Source organism: Pelophylax lessonae, assembly GCF_965119305.1.
Source record: "Pelophylax lessonae genome assembly, chromosome: 4".
NCBI lineage: Eukaryota > Metazoa > Chordata > Amphibia > Anura > Ranidae > Pelophylax > Pelophylax lessonae.
The window spans coordinates 289,394,830-289,416,455 of NC_138771.1; the positions used below are offsets into that span (position 1 = coordinate 289,394,830).

The 21,626-nt window shown below is 40.4% G+C and overlaps 1 protein-coding gene across 1 annotated transcript in view; it reads right to left on the bottom strand.

Moving 5' to 3' along the window:
• ACSS3 (acyl-CoA synthetase short chain family member 3) overlaps positions 1-21,626 on the bottom strand; it is a 220,542-nt gene that overhangs the window by 33,645 nt on the left and 165,271 nt on the right. The window contains exon 12 of the mRNA XM_082255186.1: positions 2,792-2,855. Within this exon, the coding sequence (XP_082111312.1) occupies positions 2,792-2,855 (64 nt within the window). The remainder of the gene's footprint in view (positions 1-2,791; positions 2,856-21,626) is intronic.

Here is a 21,626-nt window from a genome sequence, read left to right on the forward strand (position 1 = left end):
GGGTGTGGTCAGTACACATTCTATGTACAGAACAGCTCCAGGTAGCCATATTGCAGTGCATTTTCAGAAAATTTCAACAGCTGCAGTTTGAAAAGGAAATGTATTTTTTACTAACCTATAATCACAATATGATTTGTGTCACAATTGTATATGCTATACAATTGTTTTTTTTTTTTTATTTGCTATTTTTTTCCCCACGAAAGGGGACTTACCCTTTAAATAAGGTAGTAGATGGACAATGAGCATACCCACAATAGCTATGCAACGTCTTTACACGAGAGTACACTACAGTACTTTCATTCACCTGAGGGTGTTTAACCACATAACGACCACTCACATTGCTGCTACTGCGGCAATGTGGCTCGTTATCGTCCAGCGACGTAGACCTACGTCGCTGGACTCCCCCCCTTGTGGGCGCCGCGCGCGCGCCGCCGGAAGCTCGCTCCTGCTGTGTTCAGCCACAGCGGGAGTCGGGCCAGGGGAGGAGCAGCGGTGATCGTCAGGGAATCGAGTGTGGAGATCCGCCCGCTTGTGTAAACAGAGCGGGCGGATCTCCTAAGTGACAGGCAGGGTCAGATTGCAGGGTTCAGCATAGCTAAACATGCGATCTGTCCCTGTGTCACTCAGTCACCTCCCCCCACACATGTCAGTAAGCACCAGGCATACATTAACCCCTCCCTCTCCAATAAAATTAACCCCTTCCCTGCCAGTGTCATTTTTACAGTAACAGCCCATATTTATAGCACTGATTACTGTAGTAATGTCACTGGTACCCCCAAAAGTGTCAAAAATGTCAGTCAAGGGTCCGATCTGTCCGCCGCAATGTCGCAGTCCCGCAAAAAAAAATTGCAGATCGCCGCCATTACTCGTTAAAAAAAACACCAAAAATTACAGAAATCTTTCCCTTAGTTAGTAAACGCAATAACTTTTGCGCAAACCAATCAAAATACGCTTATTGCGATTTTTTTTACCAAAAATATGTAGCAGAAAACAAATTGGCCAAAAATGATAAAAAATTTAGATTTTTACATTTTTTGGGGGGGGAATTTCATATAAAAACAATGTGAAAAATATTGTTTATAGCGCAAAAAGTAAAAATCGCACAGGTGATCAAATACCACCAAAAGAAAGCAATGTTTGTGGGAAAAAAGGACGTAAATTTCGTTTGGGTACACGGTTGCATGACCGCGCAATTGTCAGTTAATGTTGCACAGTGCCTAATCGCAAAAAGTGGCCTGGACGTAAGACAGCAAAATCCTCCGGTGGTAAAGTGGTTAAAAAGGTTTTTCTTGTTCCAGTAAACAGGAACATCTTTCACTGTTGGCAGTAATGCTACTGTTGGATTCAATGGGGTTGATTTACTTAAGGCAAATAGACTGTGCAGTTTGCAAAGTGCAGTTGCTCCAGAGCTTAGTAAATGAACAGAAGCTCTGCTGACTCCCATTATCAAATCATGTGCAAACAAAAATTGATTTTTTTTTTTATATATTTTTTATTTCCCTTGCATGTGACTGGGTATTCTATGTAAAGTGAAACTTTACCTCATGTACTAAGCTCTAGAGAACCTGCAGTTGCAGAGAGCAATTGCACTTTGCAAAGTTAAGTCTATTTGCCTTTAGTAAATCAACCCCATTTTAGATTGTAAGCTCTAACGAGCAGGGCCCTCCGATTCCTTTTGTTCCAAATTGTATTGTAACTGTAATGTCTGCCTTCATTTTGTTAAGCGCTGCGCAAACTGTTGGCGCTATATAAATCCTGTATAATAATAATTTTGTCTGGAACAAAGCCAACTTTCTTATCGGTCCGAGACAACTAATTCAGGCACTATTCACATCTTGGTGTTTTAGGAACACGCTCAATATGCGCATCATGCTTGAAGTGCCATTAATTCCTAATAGCCCCCCAAAATGAGGGTAGCAGTTGCATGTTTTGTCACACACCAAAATGTGCATTGTATGAGGCCCACTACAAAAAGCAAAAGGTGCAGGAGTCAAGCTGGATACACACTATACAACTTTTGTTGTTAGATTTCCTTTAGATTTACCTTCAACTATGTAGTGGAATGGCCTGCCTGATTGCATACAAATTTAAAGTGTTTAGGTCTGACCTCATATTATACGGTTTTGGTAAATCTAAAGGAATAAATCTAAAGACAATTTTATAGTGTGTATGGCCCATTACTTTGGCTCTTTTGTCCCATGCAGGACAGCCCACTCAAGTGAATGGGCTGTCCTATGCTGTCATGTAACAAAAGTGGTTAAAAAAAAAAAAAGGAAGAGTTTCACACAGGTGTGAATGGGGCCTAAGCCCCCGTTCACATTAGGTCGCTCCGACTTAGGGGGCAACCTGTGAAGTCACGTGCAGCGCGACTTCGGCGCAACTTGCACGCACTTCATAACATGAATGTCTATGCAAGTCGCCTCCAGGTCGCCCCGAAGAAGTACAGGACCCTTTTTCTAAGTCGGAGCGACTTGTGTCACTCCTATTAGAACGGCTCCTGTACTACACAGTGGGAGCGTGAGGACCGCGACTTGTCAGGCTGACAAGTCGCCTGACAAGTCGGATCAATGTGAATGGACACTAAGAGACGTCAGGATTGCTAGAGTGTAACCTGTTTAGTGAGAATGTGCAAGCAGGTGTGCTAAAGTAAATTACTTCTATATTGGAAGGATTTTCACATTTTTTTTTTTTTTTACATCTTGTGAAATATGAAGCAACATTACCCGACTAGTTGTTTTAGTTTAGGAATTTGAAAAGGTTTATGAACACAAAAGAGGACAAAAATACTTACTTTACAACAATATTTCCCAGTGTGTTTGGCTTGAGTTCTTGCATTTGGCTATTCAGTATTTTAACTGTGAATGAAAAGAAGAATATTTCTTGAATGGTCTTTTTTTGCAGGCTTATGATTCTAAGGTATAGGTCTTTCAAACAAAATGCATTAAACTATTAAGTAAATTCTGTATTTTCAATTGACAATCCAGCCTATCAAATGAGTAATGCTAAACAAACACTGACAATGCAATTTGTGCAAGCGATGTTGCAAATTTAGGCATTACTTGTGATAATTCATACATTTATGAGTCATTTAAATATCAACTTAAAATTGTTCCACCCCAGTGATTATGTCACTAACATGTGCCTGACACCACATTTCCCACTCATATTAATGAGTCTATCACATCACTCTAGCTAAAAATGTCAGGGTGTGCGGCAATGCTGGCCTGACTGGCCTGGGCTTTTCAAGTCAGTTACATAGACGCTACATGAAAAAGATGAAATAAATACAACTTGCTGAAGACAGACCTTTGTTTTTATTGCTTTTTAGGCCCTGTTCACATGTGAGCATTTTTCACCTTGTAAAACGCTCATCTCTGAAGTCTCAAAACGCCCAACAAGCAAAATCCTATTCATTTCAATGACCCCTGTTCACATATGAGCATTTTTTCGCCTGAAGCTCAAAAAAGTACATGAGCTTCTTTTTTGGCATATTGCAAGCATTTTTGTTATATGTCAATGCCTGCCTCCAAACGCCTGCAAAAATCGCCTGAAAAAAGCCCCCAAAAAACACCTGAAAAAGGCCTGAAAACGATATGCTCAGTTATGAATGGAGCCTTAAGGTTTTCATCTTCCAAGGATATTCAGTATTTACTATACCAAAGACTCCTGAATGTAACAAAATGTGCAAATATGCCTCCATTTGTTTATGATCCAATATATACCATACACACATGCCATATATAAAACTCATGTAATAAACTCATGTTTATTACATGAGCTTTAGTTTATCCAATAAACTATTACACACCAAAAATATAAGGGTCACTGGTGGCTTCACTAATATAACTAGTATTTTAACCTTTCAAATGCCAAAGACTGGGTCCATATGCCATAGTTGTAACCTCCACTACTGCCTTTCTGTCAGGAGAATGGCCAAAGAAGATCTGGCAATACTGCCAATACTATGCACTGGCACTTGAATGGTAATTTGGTGCATGCAGGTGCGTGACACCGCAAATCGGCAAATGGTGACAGACTCTAACGCCCACTGGCCTTTAAAAGACTGCTTATCAGATTGCTCGATGATCATCAGCCCCCTTGTGTTCTTGTGCCTCTGTGTGTTTGATCTTGGATTTTATGCTACTGACCTGGCTTGCCCTTGACCCGTCTGATCTCTGTTTCTGGCTTTGATCCCTGGCATGTACTACTGACTCCACTGCTGTTTAATCACCTGTGTATGACCCCGGCCTACATTACAGACTTTGCTACGATCTGCCTATCTGTGTTTGATCCCGGGCCTGTTCCTGTATCTGCTACCTGCCACCACTACTGACTTATCCACCGCGCATGATCCCCGGTCTGGTTACTGCTCCCCGTTTGCCCTGTTGCCAAGTACACCTGGAGCTTCTGAGGGACATCTACCCTATAGTGCATTATTAGATTATATTGCTATGGATTCCTTGGGCAGTGGCAAATTGATTTTCCAACTACAATGACCACCAAGGTAAGGTGTTACCTAGGGGACATTACTACTTACTACTAATGTTAGAGAATACCACAATTTTTACTAGCAGCATTTTTTTCTATTATTCATTGCAAGAGCTTTATTGAATTTTTTTGTTGTATATAGCAGGAGGGTGTTAAAAAATGATCTGCCGTGGGGGGGTCCCATACTCCAGGTATGCCACCTTTTTTTTCTTGTATTTGAAACTTTCTACAACTTAAAAACACATGTACCATGAGCTGTAAGAGTAATTCAAATGTTTAAGGGGTCCCTCAGACCTGAAAATTATTTCAAGGCTTTCTCCAGGATAAAAAAGTTGAGAGTTTGCCAGGCTTAGCGATATCCAATAGATTGAATGCTTGACCATTGCCCTCAGGGACAAGACAGAGGAACATAACGCACAATGGCTGTACTTGGAATTGTTTTATTTCTCAGATGATTACTTGACCTACTCCTAAATTGAGATTACTCTCATATGGGATTCAGACTTCTTGAGCTGTTGACCCTGCCGGTACTTCCCACTTTGCTCCCCCCCTTTTTTTCTCCTCCCCCTTTCTCCCCTTTTCCTAGACACCTAGTGCGTCTATTTCTCTCTCTCAAAATCAAGAAAAAGCTACCCGGCATGCATTGATCTTTGGTGCAGCTGCTTAGGGGCCTGGACAGGGTTGCCTTATACTTTACAAGGTTTTTGTTTAACCTCCCCCCATCTCATAAAAGTTATATGCCTACAATCATGTGCCATCTTCTCGGTATGTACATGAGAGATGTGTTCTCCTATGTGACTCTCTACAAAATAACAAAATACAGGATATACGAACTGTGAATTTCACGGCCCTCAGCCTTTAAGCAGTGTAAGTTATTGGAAGGATATTGGCCTGTGGCTTCAATGCTAACTTAAATTCACTTTTTGTACCACTGTTAATGGTTATCTTTAAGAATGGACTGTCATGTTGTACTACATTGTTTTGTAGCATACCTTAAATAAAGAATTAAAAAAAAAAAAAAAAAAGGTTGAGAAATGCTTAAGGTAGCCAGTGAAGACGAACGAAATACATCATGGCCATCAAATTGTTAAAAACAAGCTCACAGCTCGTAATTCAGCTTGCGAATCTGTTTTCTTTGTGTGGCCAGCCAGAAAACTGTAGAAGTACTGCTTTTTTTTTCCAGCATGGTGCTTGAAGATTAGTTAACCTGATTTAAGTTTGCTGATGTTTATATGGCAGTAAGTGAATCTGGAGTGGCCATTACGATCTGTGTCTTCTGGTCCCAGTGACCACCTCTTGCCACATCACAGGATATCACAGAAGCAGGAGTTTAAGTGAAAACTCCTTAAAAGGGTCAAAGATGGCAATAAAAAACAAAAGTGGTTGAAAAAAATGTTGTGGCTAGATTCAGGCTTTAAGAATAAAATGTTACATAAACTTTTATACAACTGCACAAATGGGATGCACAGATAACCCCCTATTACACTATGCAGGTTGGTTAACCCCTTACACAAACATTTTATAAATAGCTAGGGGCATTATTTTAATAAAACCCCAAAAGGGTATAGGGCTTTTACTGTAAGTTGCTCCTTTTCACTTCAACATGTCTTTAATTTTTTTTTTCACAAAAATGTAGACAAACTGTTTGATAAACCCATGTAACTGTGTAATTCGTTATAAATACTATCAAAATTCTACACTGCGTCTTGTATTTTTCTAAGTGTCTGGAAAACAAAATGTGATCATCTGACATGTAAATTTTAAGGCAGACCTGGTAGAATTTCACAAACCCAGAAGCATTTAAAGATATTGTAAATTTTGAAAAGATATTTTAAAATATTTTTCGTAATGCCCCAACTGAGTTAATGCCTTTACTCCACACCCAGACATTCAGTTATTATCTTGCATAGTATTTCAAACCAGATAGGAAGGTTGTCAACCACTGAGCAACTGTCCTACTTTTTTTTTTTAATCAAAAAAATGGCAGAATAATAGGAAAACTCCCAAAATGCACTTGATACATTAAGAGTACAGGACATACACAGAGGAAGGAAGAGGTGAAAGGGTTAATATACTGTTCACATACAGTGGCAGGTAAGTGAATGCGTTAACATACAGGTCACAGAGACAGCATAGAGATAGTATGTGCAGGAAAGCCGGGGGCATGAAAGGGTTAAAGAAGTTATCCCTGTGTCACAGCAACAAAAGTAATCTGCATCCATTCATTCTTTTCTCATTTACAAGGACTCTGCCTCTCTTCTTCCCCTGTTGTAAGAGGAAGGGGAGGGTCAACACTGTAAACAATATCATGTGATCGCTGTGATGGCCAATCACAACAATCACATGGTGCCCAGCCCCTTGGACCTGCTCAGTACAGTGTCTCAGTGTACAGTGCCATCTCAGCTTGTGCACCATGATTATTGGGCAAATCAATTGCCCGACAGCTACAGTATTTCACTATCAAGTACTGTTTATAAGAAATATAGGGCCAGCAATCTGCTGATAAAAAAAACTGTGACAGAATGCACTATGGAAGCCTCTACTAATTTAAATATGTAAGCGGTCATTGCTCTATAAAAGGCTAGATGCCTGGCTTCCTCTGGTTTCAATAATTACTGAGCTTTGAACAAGCATGCAGTTAGTAAAGTCTGAATAATTAAACTGTATACATTTCCAGGTCACTTAATCAAAGCCATTGGTCAGAAAAGGCAGCTCACACAATACGACCCTAATCACATCTTGTAACCTGGATAAGTGAACAAATGAACAATAATCCATATTTAAAAAAGCACCACTAGAGGGCCCTAAAACACAGCAAAGAAATAGCAAGTTGAAAGCAATATAGATCATGCTATTTTTCAAAATGTATTAATTATATTTGGATTCAGAATGATTCCCCCTTGTTTCTTTCCGGGTGACATTTTAAAACTAAATTTAAATGTAAAACCAACATCCCAGAGCAATGATAAATAAAGTATACCTTAAGCCCTAGGCTTTTTTCAGTTTATGCTCTTTTCCTTCCCACTCCCAAAACACATACACAGTTAGGGAGCCTAAAGGGAGAGTTTACAGTAGAACACATGCATTTCTTACTGGGAAGATAATAAGAGAGAAAGCAACTTGCAAAAGTGTATTCCCTAAATTTGCAAAAGAAACAAGGTACAATTATTAAAGTAAACCTGCATTTTGCCAATGCATAGCAAAGCAACAGGCAGGGCAGGTCCCAGCATAAGGCAGCCGCCATGGGGAGTCTAGATAAAGGGGGCAGTAAAACCCGAATCCCCAGCCATATGCTACGGATTCAGATTTATTTTTTATTTTTTGTCATCTGTAGTCCCCCATAGAACGGGGGCTAAGTATGGCCGAGTGATGTGTGGGAGGAAGGAGGGAGTGAGGCAGAGGCAGACAGTGCTATAGCACCCCCCATCAGCAGTGGCCCTGGGTGCCTCAGGGAAAAGATTCAGTTTACAGCCAGGATCTCCTGCTTGTCATGATAACCGCAGGCAGACCCAGCTCCTGATGTGAGCTTTACTCCCATCCCTAAGCCTGCCCCATGTGTATACATGCTTACTCAAGCACTTCCTGTAGCTGTACTCCACACCAGCCTGCCTGGACACTAACTAATTATAATTTAACTAAGCTGTGCATTGTGCTGGGGGAGTATACTGTAGGGTTTGTGAAGCAACTTTAATATTTGTGGACGAGCAACTCTGATATTTAGGGTGGGGCAACTGTATTTGTGGTGCACAAACTAGTATTTGTGAAACATACTGTAATATTTGTGGCAGAGCAACTGTAATATTTGTAGTGAGCAAACGGTGGTGTTTGTGGTGGAGCATTTCATGTGATATTGCTTAGTGATTAGTTACTCACAGACCCCGCACTGTCACATATGACGCTTTTCCACTGCATGGAACCGAACGGTTTGGCTCGCTTTTGTGCTTTTCCACTGCTGGTACCGCATGGTACGGTGTAGGAACGGTTCGGTACGGTACGGTACGGCGGCCTTTTTCCACTGCATGGAACCGAACGGTACGGCTCTCAAAAACAGTACCACCTCCATTATGGTTCCAAGAGGTACCATATCCCACAATCCTTTGCATGCAGTCACTACTAGCCACTGATTGGTCAGAGAATCGTTGTTATCCCACCCACTTAACTTTAGTACTACTTTAGTGGAAAAGCAAACCATACCGAACCGTACCATGCGGTACCAGCAGTGGAAAAGCAAACCGGGCCAAGCAGGGCCGAGTAGAGCCGAGCCGGTACTTGCAGTGGAAAAGTGCCAATAGTGACACCCTGAGTCCTCAGCCCTATGTGGCTTTAAGCCGTGATTACAAACATCCACAGGGCTAGCATCCTAACAGTTTAAGACACGAACATGCCTACCAATAATTCCAGTACTGGTGCCAAGAAGACACTCACAAGGAATATTGCAAACACCTTTAAATAATTCTACTCTCCCTCTTACTATACAATTTACCACATATTCAGCCACCAATTCAAATCTTACTTAAAACACAAGACAGCATACCTAAGAAATTCTAACCTTCCTTCCCTAGACGAACAAACCATAGCCCATCTAGAGGATCCCATATCCTTACCTAAATTACCATTAAACAAACTAAGACAAGAAAGCCCCAAGCCCTGATGGCCTTATGTTTTCCCTACTACAAACCTCTTTTTTATACATACTCGCTGCACTTCCTTTCAGATATCAATGTAATGGAGGAGGACCATACCACCCCCCTGATTCTCTTGCCACACACACAGCAGTTACCCCTAAGAAGGGCAAGTATCTCTTGGCATGTGCCAATTACTGGCTAATCTCTTATCTGAACATAGACACCAAGTTATATCCTACCTCATATGCACAAAATCTATCATTTCAACCAAGAGGGCTTCATGCCCACTAGAGAAGCAAAAGACAATATGATTCAGCCTCTGATTTTAATTCATTTGGCCCTGTTGAGGGATGTTCCCTTCCTCCTCCTCTGCACAAACACGGAAAAGGCAATTGACAGGGTCTGCTGATCTTTTCGCTTTCTACTTTTTCTGCTAGGGTTTAGGCAAATGGGGTTCTACCTGATAGCTTTTCCACTAATATTGGGACTCAACAGTTTAGTACTCCATTTTGTTCTTTTTGACCTTGGAACCATTCTTAAAATCCTCAGGGTTAATCTCTTGTCCAGAGGTCTCCCTTCCTAATCACATATTTGAATTCAGAGACTATGGTACACGCTAAAATCTCCACATTATGAATTTAGAAATCGGAAATAATCAATCTTTCATTATCCCCAACTTCTTATGCTAGATGTGACTGCCGCACGACTATTTACTGCAGCAGTCAGCCTCTCCTGGGCAAAGTGACGTAGGGGTACATTGCTCGCCCTCGAGTCTGTAGGGGGCGAGCGCGCGCCGCTGGCGGCGCACTCCCGCCCCCGCTCGTTCCCTGCCTAGCCAGCTAGATGTGACTGCCGCACGACTATTTACTGCAGCAGTCAGCCTCTCCTGGGCAAAGTGACGTAGGGGTACACTGCTCGCCCTCGAGTCTGTAGGGGGCGAGCGTGTGCCGCTGGCGGCGCACTCCCGCCCCCGCTCGTTCCCTGCCTAGCCAGCACGTGTGACCGGTGGCTCCAATGTCTGCCGGCCACTGGCGATCTCCCACAGGAGAGGGAGAAAGACAGATGGCTGATGTAAGCACAGCAGTCTGTGATTCTCCCTGAAGTAATGACAGAGGCTATGCGATCCTGCTATGTAGGATCGTATGTCTCTGTGATTACTTCACTAGCCACGCCCCCTAACAGTTAGAATCACGCCCCTAGGAACACACTTAACCCCTTGATCACCAATAAAGTTAACCCCTTCCCTGACAGTGTAATTTTTACAGTAACAGTGCATATTTATAGCACTGATTACTGTAGTAATGTCACTGGTACCCCCAAAAGTGTAAAAAATGTCAGTCAGGGGTCTGATCTGTCCGCCACATTGTCGAAGTCCCGCAAAAAAAAGAAAAAAATCACAGATCGCCACCATTACTAGTAAAAAAAAAAAAAAACAATAAAAATGACAAATCTTTCCCATAGTTAGTAAACGTAATAACTTTTGCACAAACCAATCAAAATACGCTTATTGTGATTTTTTTTTACCAAAAATATGTAGCAGAAAACAAATTGGCCTAAAATGTTAAAAAATTTAGATTTTTACATTTTTGTTCAGAATTTCATATAAAAAATGTGAAAAATATTGTTATTTTTTCTAAATTGTCACTATTTTTTTGTTTATAGCGCAAAAAATAAAAATTGCACAGGTGATCAAATACCACCAAAAGAAAGCTCTGTTTGTGGGGAAAAAAGGATGTCAATTTCATTTGGGTATAGCGTTGCACGACTGCGCAATTGTCCGTTAAAGTCACACAGTGCCAAATCGCAAAATAGGGCCTGGTCTTTGAGCAGCCAAATCCTCCAGGGCTTAAGTGGTTAATTGGACATCTGAACACTATCAAATACTTGGGGATTCACCTCCCCAAGGATCTTACTAGACATAACCTTTGAACTTTACCCCACTTTGCAGAAAATCCGGACTGACCTTCAGACATGGGTACAGGGAACTTTCTCTTGCGATGGGCTGGTGTAGTATTTTAAAACAAAACATGTGACTACTGTGACTCCTTTATTCCTGCCGAACACTTTCTATACACATACATTATGTAATGATAAGCCTAAAGGGGCTGGTAGGTTGGCCCTCCAAGACATTAAATTCTACTATACAGCTGTACGTCTAGTGCAGGTAATAGATTGGCACAGACTTACGCATACTAAACTAAACTAAATGCTTAACAGGCCACCTCTCCCATTCTGCTTCCTACCCTCTCTTGGTTGTAAAGCCTGTTTTTAACCCAAATGTATTCCCTACATTATGATAAAATCACACCACTAACCCCCCCCCCCCCAATCCCTGACTCCTCTTGCCAATCCAGCACTGTCCCAGCTGCAGCACCTGTCTCCCTCTTTCTGATCTCACAGGGGACACTGGCAACAGCAGGAGCCATAAGCTCCTGCTCATGTCATTCAAACTCCTGTGATGAGGAGGTAGGGCATAGCTTACCAGTAGGGATGATCGAACTTTTCAAAAGTTCGGTTCGGCCAGAACATCCGAACTTCCCGAAAGTTCGGCCCGGATTTCAGAACCCCATTGAAATCAATGGGACCCGAACTTCGGTAATCAAAAAACACAGTTTTGAAGCCCTAAAACCCAATAAATGCCCCTAAAAAGTGCCTAGGGTTCTGGGTCATACCCCAGGGACTATTAATCACACAAAAAAAAAAGTTCTTAAAAATTGTCATTTTTGATAGAGAGCCAATTATTGAAAAAATTAAAAAAAAAAAATCTTTGGATTTAGTATCTGGGGGGTCTAAAAGGTGTACCTGTGAAGTTTCAGCTCTGTAGCATGTCCAAAACCATAAAAAAAAAAGATTGTTTGTATTAGGTCACTTATAGAACAGGATAGTGGCTTCTCTCTTTTCACACCTTGCCGGTTTAGTAGCAAGCTTTTTTTTGGGCATTTTTTGGGGTCTTTTGAGGCAGGCAAAACATCTGAACTTGTGTATACGGGTATATATACACACATTATTATATGTATATATACACCTAGACATATATAGGTGTGATAGTAGCAAAAATATATGCTTGCGCTAATGAAATAATTAACACTAATATGGTTACGCTCCTATAACACCTATATATGTGTAAGTGTAAAATACATATAAGTATGTGTGTATATATACCACCATACACAAGTTCAGATGTTTTGCCTGCCTCCAAAGAACCCAAAAAAACGCTAGCGCCAAAAACAAAATGCCCTGGTGTGTTGTTGCAGGCATTTTTTGGGGGTTTTTGGAGGCAGGCAAAACATCTGAACTTGTGTATAGTGGTATATATACACACACACTTATATGTATTTTACACTTAGACATATATAGGTGTTATAGGAGCAGAGCCATATTAGTGTTAATTATTTCATTAGAGCAAGCATATATTTCTGCTACTATCACACCTATATATGTCTAGGTGTATATATATATACATAAAAAAGTATGTGTGTATATATACCCGTATACACAAATTCAGATGTTTTGCCTGCCTCCAAAGAACCCAAAAAAATGCCCAAAAAAACGCTAGCGCCAAAAAAAAAAATACTCCCAGGTGTGTTGTTGCAGGCATTTTTTGGGGGTTTTTGGAGGCAGGCAAAACATCTGAACTTGTGTATAGTGGTATATATACACACACACTTATATGTATTTTACACTTACACATATATAGGTGTTATAGGAGCGGAGCCATATTAGTGTAAATGATTTCATTAGCGCAAATACATATTTCTGCTACTATCACACCTATATATGTCTAGGTGTATATATATATACATATAAGTATGTGTGTATATATACCCGTATACACAAGTTCAGATGTTTTGCCTGCCTCCAAAAACCCCCAAAAAATGCCTGCAACAACACACCTGGGCATTTTTTTTTTTTTTTGGCGCTAGCGTTTTTTTGGGCATTTTTTTGGGTTCTTTGGAGGCAGGCAAAACATCTGAACTTGTGTATACGGGTATATATACACACATACTTATATGAATATATACACCTAGACATATATAGGTGTGATAGTAGCAGAAATATATGCTTGCTCTAATGAATTAACACTAATATGGCTCCACTCCTATAACACCTATATATGTGTAAGTGTAAAATACATATAAGTATGTGTGTATATATAAAATATGATGTAATAAATACTAAAACCAGTAATGTCCAGCATCAATCACATTCAGCAGCGCTTAATATGTATTGAACATATCTTGATCATATAGTCCTCATGTGAGAGAATTATACCGCCAGAAAAACAGTCTCTATGTTATTCCTCAAAACCTTGGTGTTCCTGGTGCTCAGAAATAATAAATCCAGTGTCAGCCTTCACCACACCATCAGTGACCCCTTAAAAATGAGCACTCACCAGAAATAACATGGAACTACGCCTGTAAGCTTTGGTTGCTTGAACCCTTGGCAATCCGGACCACCTCTGCTCTCACCAGAAGAACTCCGCTTTCCAGTCACAGTCAGGGATCAGCTCATATATCAAGATAGAAACTTTAAAGCATGTAATGAATAATCACGATGTGATGGCCTGCTCACCGTTCATGCTTAGGATCTGTTCGTATGACCTATGGGTGAGATCCAGAATCCGGCCAAAACCTTGGTGATCGTCCGGGAAACAGCGTGCCTGTGTCCTGACGCGTTTCGTCGTGTGCGACTTCAACAGAGGACACAGACACACTGCACTCTGTCTCCTATAAGTACCCTGAAGGATTAGGACTGGTACTACCCATTTGTGATGACTCCTCCCATTAGGAGGGAACGCGTGGTGCCGTTTTCCCGCCAGTTGGTGCACTTCCGGTTTTCCCCAATACCGGATATGACGTTTATTATGTGTATTTAATTTTCCCCAATCATGGCGTGTGAGTTATCATAGAGTTGCCGCTACTGCAGCGGACAAACTCTTCCGAAATAGTAGGCCAGGAACATCCTTTATTTATCCTTAATAAAGGTTTGTGGATAACCTTACATTTAGTCGCCACTAATGCCGCGTACAAACATTTCCGGGACAGTGTGCTCGGAGCATCACCGATGCATCCTCTGCTGACACTGTGTAGCCCCTTCGTGACGTCGTTTCCGCTTCCGCCGCGGTAAACGACTTCCGGGGCATAAGCCTAGAGCGCTCCGACGTGCGTACCTCAACTCATCGGGGTATTGCTTCCGCTGTGGTGACCACTTCCGGTTTGGACAACCCGGATGTTGATGTGTGTGAGAGTCCGCTGCGGCCGTAATAATACCATATCGGCAACACAGAGGCATTTAAACAATACCACTTATGAGCTCCGATCCACTCTATTTATAAGGGCATAAATGTAATCCAGTCCTAATCCGTGATATATCGGGCAAACATTAGTATGCATTTAAAGGGTGAATTACTACACAGATTGCTACTAGCACATCAGTCAATAAATGCATTAATATAATTACTATAGGTATTAGGAATGGATATACATATCTGTATAAAAAGGCTACAACTGATAATTCACATTAAAAGTATTAAAAGAAGAAGATGCAGTAAAAATTATGTATCTCAATATGTATCCAGAATAAGCGGAAATATAAAATGGTATGCACAGGAGCCTGCCAACATAATAAATATATGCACAAATTTAAAAGCTCAATAAAAATAGGGAGGGTATGTGGATATGAAAAATCGTTAAAAAGCAGTAAAAAGGTAATAAAAACCTTTAAAAATTACTTAAAAAACAATTTAAATCAAGATCCACGTTTAATCCATTGGGAGTAAGGGCATTCGTCCGATAAATCCACTCGGTTTCTTTTTTGGAAAGTTCTCTAACCCTGTTTGCCCCCCGCCAAGAATGGGGCATTTTCTCTATGCCCCAAAATTTTAGGCCAGATGAATCCATTATTATGTTTGTCCCTAAAGTGTAATGGGACACTATGTTCTCTGAATCCTATGTTGATATTATGGATATGTTCTGCAATTCGCACCCCCAACTTTCTTTTTGTACGGCCAATATACAGCATGCCACATGGGCATTCTATCCCATATACAACATGTGTGGACATACATGTTATTACCTCTTTTATTTCGAAGGATCTGCCGTTTGCATTAGAAGTGAAAATTGTTAGACCTCTGAAGTGGGTGTGCACCTGTCGGCAGGCTTTGCAGCGTCTGCAGGCATAAAAACCTGGGGCATTCCAGGCAAAACATCTGAACTTCTGTATAGGGGTATATATATACACACACACACTTATATGTATTTTACACATACACATATATAGGTGTGATAGGAGCGTAACTATATTGGTGTTAATTATTTCATTAGCGAAAGTAGTGTTTTCTGTTCCTTTCACACCTATATATGTGCAGGTGTATATATACATACATGGGTATGTATATATACCCCCTATACACATGTTCAGATGTCATGCCTGACTCCAAACATGTCCTCAAAAAATCCCTATAAACGCCTGCAACCAAACAGCAAGCTGACCGGCGAGAAGCCATATTAGTGCACCGAATGTGGCTTCAGAGAAACTATCTTTTCTCTATAGCGGTCACCCTGATATCGAAGGGTTTGGTCACCCTGCCATAGCAGTCAGTGTCAGTTCACCCTATAATACATTACGGTCACCCTGGCACTTAACACTTTCCCTACAGAAACTAAATTTTTGAAGCTAACTAAAGTGTAAAAGAGCACCCTAACTACACTAGATATCCCTTTCCTCACACTAATAAATGCTAAATGACACTTTTAAATTAAAATTAACAGAACTGCTTCCACTCTCTTCCATGTCCCTGTATTACAATGCTAGGAATTTGGTGGGGACTATCTTATATACTGGGGGGCCTATTCACTAATGATTGGCCTAGGGACCCCCTAGTCACTCCAATCACATTCCTAGCATTCTCCTGTCCCCTCAATTGGCTTTTGCTAATGGTTCTGGTCCAATCATGGGCATTTAAAGCCCATTTGCTGGCCCATTGCATTTTGGTCGGTTCTGGTTGCCGAATTCCGAACTTTTTCAGCAAAAAGTTCTAAATTCGGCCGAACCTCGAACAGTTAATGTTCGGGTCGAACCGATGGTCGACCCGAACCGTTCGATCATCCCTACTTACCAGCACTGTGTTTATGGATGCACACAGCCTGGATCAGGAACGTGCCTACACAGGGACTCGGCACATAGCTTGCTAAAGGGGTACATGGTGGAAAAAGGAGGGGGCAGTAACAGCGTGGGACAGCCAAAGAGGAGGTAAGGGACCGTTCTGTACAATATCATTGCATAGAACAGGTAAGCATAACCTCTTTTTTTTTATTCTACAAGAATTTTAATTTAATATCGCTTCAAGGCACTACACAATAGGCACTACCTGGGTGATTGCTCAGACAGTCTTCTAGGATACATATCTCCCAAGCCCTGCTAACTTCCTGGAGGTGGAGCAGCAGGTTTTGAACTTAACTTTTTGTTTTTTACTAATTTCCTGTCTGAAATGTTTAGATTTGTCCTCAGTCACTGATATTGGAACACTTTGGCACTGGTGCTGGATGCAACTGTCACTTTTTCTATCCTTTTTACCAAAATCCACAAAGTACTGTTATGCTTTGAACAGGTGCGAGTGCATGCAAACAAGCCCAGCTGACTACACCCTTTCCCTTGGTTACAAGCTATTACTTCAGACTGACATTGACTTCTCAACTTCTCACTATCTGTTGAGGATAAAGTGGAAGAGGAATCTTCAGCTAACCTTTCCAGCTTCTCAAAGTATTATTTTGTATAGTATTTTGTATAGTCTATACTGTCCCAGGGTCCTACCCCCTCCCATGTTCACCTTTCCACAGTAAACAGTAATCCTATTCTCATGGTTGTTAAGTGTACTGTTGTGCACTGAACTTCATTGTACTTATTAATACTTCTACGAAATAAATATTTATTTAAGTTTTATTAATATATCTCTGTGAATTGGTTAACAGTTTTGAAAACATTTAAGCTTTACCTACCCTCAATGTTGAATTGCATTACACTGCATTTTGCTGTATCTGTATTAAAACTGGTTTAAATAAAGAATTTTTAAAAGGTGGCCAATCAGAAGGGAAGCAAAGGGAGGATGGGTATAAACGGCTGAAGGTGTACGCCTAATGACTCAATTACAGCTGGACCTGGTTGGCCTGCAGATGGAATTGGCTCATTCAACACCACCTCAAGCTTAACCTCTAGGCTAAAAACCTCAACTCACTCATCTATAGCCTGGCCATCCCTGCAACCCAGGGTTTCTCTTGTTAAATTCTATGTCGTTCTCTGGATTGCAACAGGTCAGGGGTTTCTCCTGCCAGGTTGGACCTTCACTGGTTTTCTATGCATGTATACAGAGATGTATAATAACCAAGTAGAACTACTTCACTACTATACTTAAGTACCGAAAGGCGGTATCTGTACTTTCCTAGAGTAGAATTTTTTTCTCCTACTTCCACTTTTACTTCACTACATTTTTTCAATGATTTCAATACTTCTACTCCAATATTTTTTTTTGTGCTGCATAGTTACTCATTACAATTATAAAAATTACCACTGCCAGAACAGTAGATGGCAGGTTTCATGAAGCTCAAAACATGTGTATTAACAGCGCATACGAAAATAAATGCTACTGTATATATAATTAAAAGCTGCATTTGAAATAATAAAAAACAATATGATGTTCAAACTTTTGACTTCTTTCTTTAATAACTACATAACACAGTACTTGTACTTTTTTTTCAAAACTACTGGTACTTTTACTTTCAGTACTTGAGTAGCAACATTTTTTAAAAAAAACTACTTGCAATACTTAAGTACAAAAAATGTTGAATACTTTAATACTTCTACTCAAGTAACCTTTTGATCGAGCACTTCCACTTCTACTCAAGTCACTTTTTGATCGAGCACTTGTACTTTTACTCAAGTATGGGTTTCGAGTACTTTATACAACTCTGCATGTATACCAAATTTGACTTTGCCTGTAGAGCTACTATGTCCTGTGTTCACCTCTGTATAGCCACTGTTCTTGTTTTTTTTTTTTTTTTTTAACCCTTTCATATTTTCCCCCAATATAACTTTTGTGGAAACAATAAAATAAACAGCTGAGGAAGGCAACAGTAAAATGGCCAAAACACGGAATCACTTAAACAATTCAATTCAATAACCAACACAGCAAAGCTGCTAACATTTCTACATTTTGTATATCTTAATATATTTATTTCAAAGCATATAAACATGCCAATTACAACAGAGCTACTACAATAGTAAACAAACACTTTGTCAAAAATTAAAGTGTTACTAAACCCAGGACCCTGCATCCACTTTATCTGGTCTCCCACAGTAAACAGAACATGGAAATGCAATTATTTTAGTAAATATACAGTATCTCACAAAAGTGAGTACACCCCTCACATTTTTGTAAATATTTTATTCTATCTTTTCATTAGACAACAATGAAGAAATTACAGTTTGCTACAATGTAAAGTAGTGAGTGTACAGCTTGTATAACAGTGTAAATTTACTGTCCCCTCAAAATAATTCAACACACAGCCATTAATGGCTAAACCGCTGGCAACAAAAGTGAGTACACCCCTATGTTAAAATGTCCAAATTTGGCCCAATTAGCCATTTTCCCTCCCCGGTGTCATGTGACTCGTTAGTGTTAAAAGGTTTCAGGTGTGAATGGGGAGCAGGTGTGCTAAATTTGGTGTTATCGCTCTCACTCTCTCATACTGGTCACTGGAATTCAACATGGCACCTCATGGCAACAAACTCTCTGAGGATCTGAAAAAAAATAATTGTTGCTCTACATAAAGATGGCCTAGGATATAAGAAGATTGCCAAGACCCTGAAACTGAGCTGCAGCACGGTGGCCAAGACCATACAGTGGTATAACAGGACAGGTTCCACTCAGAACAGGCCTCACCATGGTCGACCAACGAAGTTGTGTGCACATGCGAAGCGTCATATCCAGAGGTTGTCTTTGGGAAATTGATGTATAAGTGCTGCCAGCAATGCTGCAGAGGTTGAATGCTGCAGAGGCTGCACACAAATGTGTGCAGACTAAACCCCTGTTTTTAATGCATACTGTTAGACAGCATAATTTGCTTGTTTGTAGATTGGTCGGTAAGTTGAGCAGGGAATATTTCTCTGGTTTTGTTTTGAATAATAGGCCCAAAACCAAAAATGTAATTTACTGCAGCATACTAATCATTAGATGTGGTATCTGCATTCCTTTTCTTTTTTTAGGCTTTTTTCCTTCTGCTTTTACCTTGTGATCTGGTCAGTAACGCAATTCATGCATTAGAGTGCTGACACTTTGGATGAAGGAGAAACACAGACTTCTTTGGACAGCAGCATTGGCAGTTCAGGCGTAGGGAAGTGTAAAGACCCATACACAGGGGCTAAATATCAGCTAAAATCAACCGGTACAGTAGATACCAACCGACATTCGGCCCAAGTGTACAGGACCTTTTTTGGAAGGCGATCTCAAGACCAACTTCTTTCAAACGAGCATGCTGTAAAACCCGCAATTTTTGAAAAAAAAAAAAAAGTAAAACCCGCAGCTGATCGGCATCCAATCTACACTTTTTTTTTTTACACATCTACACTACACTTTTTATTTGAAATACAAGGCCTACATACTGTAATTCCAAGCCAGTCATGTGACAAGCAAGGTCCTTCCTCTTCTTCTCCAGCATGAGTTTTATGAAGAACTTACTGTTACATAGAACACTTCTCATGCGGACATAAAAATCACCATTCTTTGCAGCATTGTACTGCGAGGCCAGGCATTGTGATGATGCTAGATACAAACTGTCCTCACAGGAAGAAGACTAAATTTCATCATTCAACCTAGGTGGACAGCCACTACCAGTGTCAGAGGAGGACACAAAGGGGCACCACTGAGGCGTGAAGAGGGTTGTAGTACGGGTCTAAATTCATTATTGATTTACAAAAAAAACTTGATATTAGTTGCTATGCTATTAACTACAGTAGTTTTAAGGTAATCACTTCTGTCTAAGCATATATTTCTATATACTGGCTAAGGCTATGCTATTGCTGCATACTTTGATATTTCTGACCTTACCACAGATGGTCACATTGGGGTTTATTTACTAAAGCTAGAGAGGGCAAAGTTAGTCAAAATTCTGCAGAGAAACCAATCAGCATCCAACCTCAGCTTGTTTAAGTAAGCTTTAGCAATTAAACCTGGAGGCTGATTGGTTTCTCTGGAGAATTGTGACTAATTTTGCCCTCCATAGCTTTAGTAAATAAACCCCTCTGTCTCAAAACCATTACAGCCATTAATTTGTTAGAACTTGTTAAAAATAGTTGGAGCCCCCTTTCATTAACACACACACACACACACACATACATACATATATATATATATATATATACACACACACACATACATAGATACATATACATATATATATACATATACATACATACACATATACCATAGAACAAAAAAGACCTTTAGAGCCTCGTCTAGGACAGACTAGGGAATGTGACTAGAAATAAAGACATTGCCATCTCCAGGACTTTCTGAGGTTTACAAAAGTTAGGGGCTCCCTGAATTGAACTGAAGCTGGGTTTATCTGTTTTATCATCTGTACTCCATCTTTAACCACAGCAAAGTAAATGTTTTGATTACTATACTACTTGTGTGTTGTTTTATTTATTGTACTACATCCACAAATCTGAAAGGGTAAACATATGAACCTCCAGGCACAAGAGAAGTATCAATCGCACTCCAACATAGAAGGTAAACAGTGGATATTATTGGGTAAAAGTAAATCTAGATAATATTGCAAACATCATGGACAAGACAGACGACAGGAAGAAGCAGTCGATGCGTTTCACAAATTCAATTTGCTTACTCATAACTAAAAACATACAAACCTGTCAATAAATAAACGTAACAAAGAATTTAACCCTTGGTTACAAGGGTACAGTACATCCATAATCCATATGAATTGGTGCACTATTGATAGATCATAGGTGAATGGTGAGAGCAGATGTCCGCAGTTATGTGTATACTGTAGCTGTAAAACGCCTGACACTACTAAGGTTTCCTGCTACCCACTACTACCTGATCTCCATTTTCATCACCAAACTATACTGTATCTAGCTGTTGACAGGGTGTATGTGGTGTGCTGATGAACACTGGTGTGTGTTTCTAGTGGCAACGTTGTCCTATTTTTAACTCTTTATGTGTAGTCTACCAAATTGATGCTGTCCTATTGTAAGATTCTGGTACCTCTGGTACCCTTATTTTCCATTTTCTGTCAATATGCGTCCCACCTTTCTAATTAGGTGGTACGCATACACCTTTAAGATGGATGACGTCATCGCCGAGCGCCGCAGAGCGGCTATTTAAACCACCGGCGTTCTCTCTCACGTTGTTCGTTCAACCTGCCTGTGTGTCCACATGCTTACAAGCTTGTCTTGCTGCCGGAACCTCCAGCTATTCTCTTTTACTTGGAACAGACC